At 39.8% G+C, this 6,921-nt stretch overlaps 1 protein-coding gene across 1 annotated transcript; it reads left to right on the forward strand.

The window, feature by feature from the left end:
• Positions 1 to 2,120: 2,120 nt before the first annotated feature.
• On the forward strand, positions 2,121 to 6,365 carry LRRTM4 (leucine rich repeat transmembrane neuronal 4). Its single transcript, XM_049856780.1, has 3 exons — positions 2,121 to 2,355; positions 2,566 to 2,746; positions 4,579 to 6,365. Exons 2-3 carry the CDS (start codon positions 2,743 to 2,745, stop codon positions 6,129 to 6,131), a joined length of 1,557 nt encoding a protein of 518 aa, XP_049712737.1. The 5' UTR covers positions 2,121 to 2,355; positions 2,566 to 2,742; the 3' UTR covers positions 6,132 to 6,365.
• Positions 6,366 to 6,921: the final 556 nt, after the last annotated feature.

Here is a 6,921-nt window from a genome sequence, read left to right on the forward strand (position 1 = left end):
AGTAAAACTGTACTCAATAGAGTTTTCAAGCCTGTGACCTTTTGGAAGCAGATCGCCAAGCCTAACTTCCATGGCACCTCTGGGTGGGTTTGAATCGACAACTTTTCAGTTAATGTTCTGGTGTTTAACATTTTGCCTCATCCCACAAACTCCTTGCCTGTAACTACCTGCTCAAAAGTCTGGGTCAAATTATATATGTTATTCATATAATAAACAACTGAAAACCAAACCCATTGATCTTCAGTCATTTTGACTCATGGTGACCCTATGTGTAGAGAACTGAGTAGAAATGAGCTTCATAGGCTAACCAAACCAAAATCCAAATCTGTTGCCATAGAGTCAACTCCAACTGATAGTGACCTTATAGGACAGAAAAGAACTGTCCCATAGCATTTCCAAGGCTGTAAATCTTTATGGGAACAGACTTCCACATCTTTCTCTCTAGGAGCAGCTGGTGGGTTTGAACTTCTGACATTTAGATTAGCAGCCTAGCACTTTACCACTGAGCCACCACGGCTCCTTCATTATAGTTAAACCCATTGCCATTGAGTTGATTCTAACTTATAATAACCCTATAGGACAGAGTAGAACTTCCCCGTAGGATTTCCAAGGAATGCCTGGTGGATTCAAACTGCCCACCTTTTGGGTAGCAGCAAAGCTCTTAACCACTGTACCCCTAGGCTCCAATCCATATGGTAAACAACAACAACAACAAAAAACTCATTGCCATCGAGTTGTTCTGACTCATAGTGACCCTATAGGACAGATTAGAACTGCCCCACTGGGTTTTCAAAGAGCAGCTGATGGATTTGAACTGCTGGCATTTTGGTTAAAGCTCAAGCCCTTAGCCATTGTACCACCAGGACTCCATTCCATATGGGAAGACAACCTTTATTATTAATAGCTCAACAGATAATCTAAAGCCAAGGATTATTTCTAAAAATGCTAATTTGCAGTGGTTCACAGAAATTCTACATGCTTATGTAAAATCCATTTAAAAACTTCTCACACCTGCTAAATTAGGTTAACTTTCTTACCTAGTCCTCTGTTTCTGAATTCTATTGGTTCATTCCCCTGGATTGTTCCAAAGATTGCTATCGGCCAGAGGATTATGAAGAAATCTAGTAAAAAAGAGGAACAAAATGGAGGTGAAGAGTTATTATTTTTTTTTTTCAAAGTTCAGTACAAGTTCAAGTTAAATGTCTAGGTTTTTTTTTTTTTTTTAATACATGTCTCAGGTACTTCCCTTCCTTCTTCCTAATTCTGAGGGGATTCCACAGATTTTAGAGAAACATAATGGTATTCTAAGAACTTAATTGTTTTTGCATTTCTTGAATTGCACATTAAGGTAGGTAATTTGCATAAGAAATAGTATGCATTATAAATAGAGGATAGTTTAAGGAAAGTCATAGCACTAAGCATGTAAATTTGGAAATCTGCTCTTATCTAAGTCTATTTTATGTAAATTCACATTCAGTAATAGAGTATAGAAGAGCTTTGCTTTAAGTCTAAAAAGGGACGTTTAGAAAGTAACGATCTAGATTGTTCAATAAAATGCCTGAAATTGCAGAATCTATTTTATCATCATACGTTGGAAATTTAAATATCAGACCGTAAACGTTTCAAGGTAACTTAAATTTAATTTTCTTTAAATGTGCTAAGTCACATTTTTTCCCTTGAGTAAGACTGCTTCCTTAAGTGGTTTGATTAAAAATAAACGTAAATATTTTTTTTTTAAATAAAAACACGAAACAACAACAAAAATAAAACTTCAATTATATGTATCCCTGTAAGTCCCCTGTGATTTCTGCAGCAAGAAAAAAAAAAAAAAATCAAGTTTAGGCAACTTTAAAGAAAACTACTAATGCAGACTATTTAGAGAAGCAGTTGTTTACTCAATATTTGCTTATCACTGAAATGAACCTGTTAGCATAAGCCTTTAATAATTTATATTATTGGAGAGGGAAAAAAAAGTGACGCTGTGCCTTTAATTTCGCTTTCTGAGCGAGGGAAGGCTGCACACCACTGACAGGCTCACTTGTTCCCGTCTTTAATGTGCAATCTGTTTTCTCCAGCGGAGGGCACTCAGTGTATCACAAACTCAAGCATTAGCACCAACAAGCTCTGAGCATCATCAGTCTCTGGAAAGCCTTCTGAATTAGACAAGGGCTGCCTCTCAACACAGCTACAAAACACTTTAAACCTGACCAGCTAAATGGATAAACCTAGCCTGCATAGCTTTTAAACTGGGGTCTCATACAGCGCAGGAGGCCTACTTGATTCAAGAACTGAAAATTCAGACGATGAATTGCTTTATCTGGGAATGGCCAAAGCCAGCACAATAAGGAATGCCAGGTATTCTGAAGATTTTCCTCTCTCTCTTTTTACAGAGAAGTTGGTTACCTTCGAGATGGGCTGTAGCTCTTCTCCACAGATTGCCAGTTAGTGCTGATGGGTCTCTGGTGACTTACACAATGGTCCTCAGAGCCTAGAGCCCCCCCCCACGGCTTCTTTCTCCCTGCCCCCCATCTCATCCGGTGCCAATTTTTTATTAAATATATACAGAAATTTTTTTGCCTGTGCTCTCGGGGGAAGTTTGTATGGAGCTCCTAGCTCACATGCGGGATCAGGATGGTGTGAATGACAGCCGCACTGTGACATGAAGGTGGTAGTGTTTTCAGCACGAGAGACCAAATAAGAAGAAAGCTGAGAGAAGGGGGAAACGTTTTTGGATGACAAAGGATGGGTAAGTGAACTTTTGTTGTTTCCTTCTTAGTAAATCTGGTCCCCTTGTTTTCCCATCTTCCGTCCTGGCGTTAGCTGATAAAAGACGGAAAAACAGGCAAAAAGCAGCAGCCTCTGAGTTTGCCAGTTGACTCACTAGAGTTGCTATTATATTTTTAGATCCTTTTCCTTTTTGCGTTTTTTTTTTTTTTTTTTTTAATCCGTAAATGCCTAACATGGAGTTAAACAGACTCTAGAGAAAGATCTTCAAGACCGTCTCTACCTTCTGCGTATCCACAGCTTGGGAACTGGGCATGAGATAAATATTGTGTTTGCTTCCTTTTCTTGTATTATTAACCATGCTTGTATTTCTGGCTGCTGTCAGGAAGATTGTTAACACTTTCTTGCATGTGTATAGGGGTGAGGTCGTTACTTTATCAGCGGTTGCACAAGGGCTTGTTTTATCTTTGAAGCTGTATCCTGAACACAGCTTCCAAATTTCCAGCAGTCATTTGCCAGTCTTATTTTTTTCAAGTGTGACTGGCTCCCCCCCCCCCCGCTTTCTCCTGTCTGGGAGAGCTGGAATGTATTTCAATGAGTCTGTAGCTGGCAAGAGGACAGAGCAAGAGCTGGGGTTTAAATTTAAAAAATAAAATAAAAAGAAAGAAAAAGAAATACAACTTAACTGCTTGAATGGAAGAAAGAGGATTTTTTACATTAGGGGTTTGGCTCATTGCTACTTGGTTAAAAATACGAATATTTCAGAAAAAAAGAAACGGCAACACAGAATAGTTGTTTTTTGTTTTTGCCCCACTGCTGAGAAATAATAAATCCATTGGTGACAAAGGTAAGAAGTCCCTTAAAATGCAAGGACTTGGAAATGCAGCATAAGTGCCAATAGACTGCAACTTTGCAGGTTTTCTGAAGTTAATGGAGACGGGAGGAAAAAGAAAGTCAGAAATTTCAGCAGGTCGGGATGGGGTGGGGGAGAATTCTGCTGTCCCTCTCCTTTATCCCCTACATTTGCAAAAGTCACTGTATTAAAATAACCAGAAAACTAATGCTAAGCAGAGGTTACCTTGCATCTTATGCAAATGTTTACTAAGTACTTGACAACCTTAACTTTGGAGTGCTTTGTGTTGTCAGTAGTCAGGGCTCTTAGCCTGTGTATCATTGAGCACGATGCCCCCCTGAGTGTAGAGAGCATACGTACTTATTAACAAATTGGAGATACCTTGTGTTGTTATTAGTCTTCATTCTATGCTTCATTGGCTGCCTATGCCAGCCCCGATACCATTTTTCAGAGCTCATATATTGTTATTCTAGTATGCAGTAAGTACACAATTTAGGCAGGGCAAACTTGGGTTTTGTTGACAGCTTCCTGAAGCTCCTTTGCTAAGTCACCTCTTGTTAGCTCAACTAGGAAAGATGTACAAGGAACGGCTTTGCTAAGTCAGATTTTTGCTCTTACCACAAGACATAGTACACTTCCTTTTGGTATGGGTGTTCGACACAGTGACTAGACAAATATTATTATTACAGTGTCAGCTCTAAGTGGTAAGAAAGGTTCTGTGCTTTTCCGAGCTGATATACCTATGAACCCCTAAAACCCCAGAAGGCTTCTCTTAGTTCTATGGTACTGTGGTGATTTGAACATCAAGGAAGAAAGAATGAAACCTAAATCGTCAACATGCAACACTACAGAAAATAAGGCTTTAAATGTTGTTTAAATGGTGACTTAAACCAACTACTTCATTACTACACTAGGTGAAATGCCTCTGATATCGGCAAGCTGATGGTGATTTATTTTAATAGCTTTACAATTTGCATTTGTCTTCTTTTTTAATATTGTAGGTTTCCATTTACTTACGCAGCTAAGAGGCATGAGTGTGGTCCTAGTGCTACTTTCTACACTGCTGCTTGTTATGCTCACGGGGGCTCAGAGAGCTTGCCCAAAGAACTGCAGATGTGATGGCAAAATTGTGTACTGTGAGTCTCACGCGTTCACAGATATCCCAGAGAATATTTCTGGAGGATCACAGGGCTTATCACTAAGGTTCAACAGCATTCAGAAACTCAAATCCAATCAGTTTGCCGGCCTCAACCAGCTTATATGGCTTTATCTTGACCACAATTACATTAGCTCAGTGGATGAAGATGCATTTCAAGGGATCCGTAGACTGAAGGAATTAATTCTAAGCTCCAACAAAATTACCTATCTGCACAATAAAACATTTCACCCAGTTCCCAATCTCCGCAATCTGGACCTCTCGTACAATAAGCTTCAGACGTTGCAATCGGAACAATTTAAAGGCCTCCGGAAACTCATCATTTTGCATTTGAGATCTAACTCACTCAAGACTGTGCCAATAAGAGTTTTTCAAGACTGTCGAAATCTAGACTTTCTGGATTTGGGTTATAATCGTCTTCGAAGTTTGTCCAGAAACGCTTTTGCTGGCCTCTTAAAGTTAAAGGAGCTCCATTTGGAACACAACCAGTTTTCCAAGATCAACTTTGCTCATTTTCCACGTCTCTTCAACCTCCGCTCAATTTACTTACAATGGAACAGGATCCGCTCCATTAGCCAAGGTTTGACATGGACTTGGAGTTCCTTGCATAACTTGGATTTATCAGGGAATGACATCCAAGGAATTGAGCCGGGCACATTTAAATGTCTGCCCAATCTGCAAAAATTGAATTTGGATTCCAACAAGCTTACCAACATCTCACAGGAAACTGTCAATGCGTGGATATCGTTGATATCCATCACCTTGTCTGGAAATATGTGGGAATGCAGTCGTAGTATTTGTCCTCTGTTTTATTGGCTTAAGAATTTCAAAGGAACTAAGGAGAGCACCATGATATGTGCGGGACCTAAGCATATCCAGGGTGAAAAGGTTAGTGATGCCGTGGAAACCTATAATATCTGTTCTGAAGTTCAGGTGGTCAACACAGAAAGATCACACCTGGTGCCACAAACTCCCCAGAAGCCTCTGATTGTCCCCAGACCTACCATCTCCAAATCAGCTGCCACTCAAACCACCCTTGACACACCAAGCCCTTCCCCGGGGTTTCCGCTTCCTGGCACAGAGCAAGAGTATGAGCATGTTTCATTTCACAAAATCATTGCAGGGAGTGTGGCTCTCTTTCTCTCTGTGGCCATGATCCTCTTGGTAATCTATGTGTCTTGGAAACGCTACCCAGCCAGCATGAAACAACTTCAGCAACACTCTCTTATGAAGAGGCGACGGAAAAAGACCAGAGAGTCTGAAAGACAAATGAACTCCCCTTTACAGGAGTATTATGTGGACTACAAGCCTACAAACTCTGAGACCATGGATATATCGGTTAATGGATCTGGGCCCTGCACATATACCATCTCTGGCTCCAGGGAATGTGAGGTATGAACCATGATCCTCCTAAAAGCATTTCTACTTCGGGGAAGGAGAGGTGAATGTTTGAAGCTCTAGAAGTGTCTCTAATCACTAGAAAGATTAATGAACCTTTTGCTTTTGGGTTTTGCTCAGTGTGGAAGGGTACTTAAATTACAACCACCGGGAAATTGACTGTTTTTTGTTGTTGTTGTTGTTGATGGGTTTTTTTTTTTCTTCTTCTTCTTTTTTTTTTTTTAATGGTTAAAACTTGAAGGAAGTTCATTCAAGGATGAGATTAAGTTGGAATAAAGCACTATGTTGAAACATCTGTTTTTTAACAATTTGTATACAGGGGTTGGACTTAAAAACACACATACTCACAAACAAATTTCATTCTGAAATTTATGTCTGGTACTTGTTGCTTGATGTTGTAATGGAGTAAAGAAGGAGGGGCCTGTTTAATTTAAAAACAAAGTGAATTTACCAAAATTTCTGGAGATAACGAAGATTTAAACCAAAGAGCAAGTTACCCAAGGGTTAATTTTGTGTAAGTTTTTTTTAGTTTTAATTAAAGCATGCAACAGGGATCTTGCAGGGATAACCGTGTCAGTGTTACTTGCCATTTAAATATTAAACCAGCATAGAGAATGTCAGAGGCCTACTGTGTAATTGTATCAGGCTTTTAAAAATGCCTTCTTCCCTTCCTTCCTTCCTCCCTCCCTCCCTCCCTTCCTCCCTTCCTCTCTCTCTCCCTCCCTCCTTCCCTCCTGCCTTCATTCCTTCCTTCCATCTGTCCTTCCTTCCTTTCTACATTTTTCTTCTC

This window comes from Elephas maximus, chromosome 17 (assembly GCF_024166365.1).
Source record: "Elephas maximus indicus isolate mEleMax1 chromosome 17, mEleMax1 primary haplotype, whole genome shotgun sequence".
In the NCBI taxonomy this organism is placed as follows: domain Eukaryota; kingdom Metazoa; phylum Chordata; class Mammalia; order Proboscidea; family Elephantidae; genus Elephas; species Elephas maximus.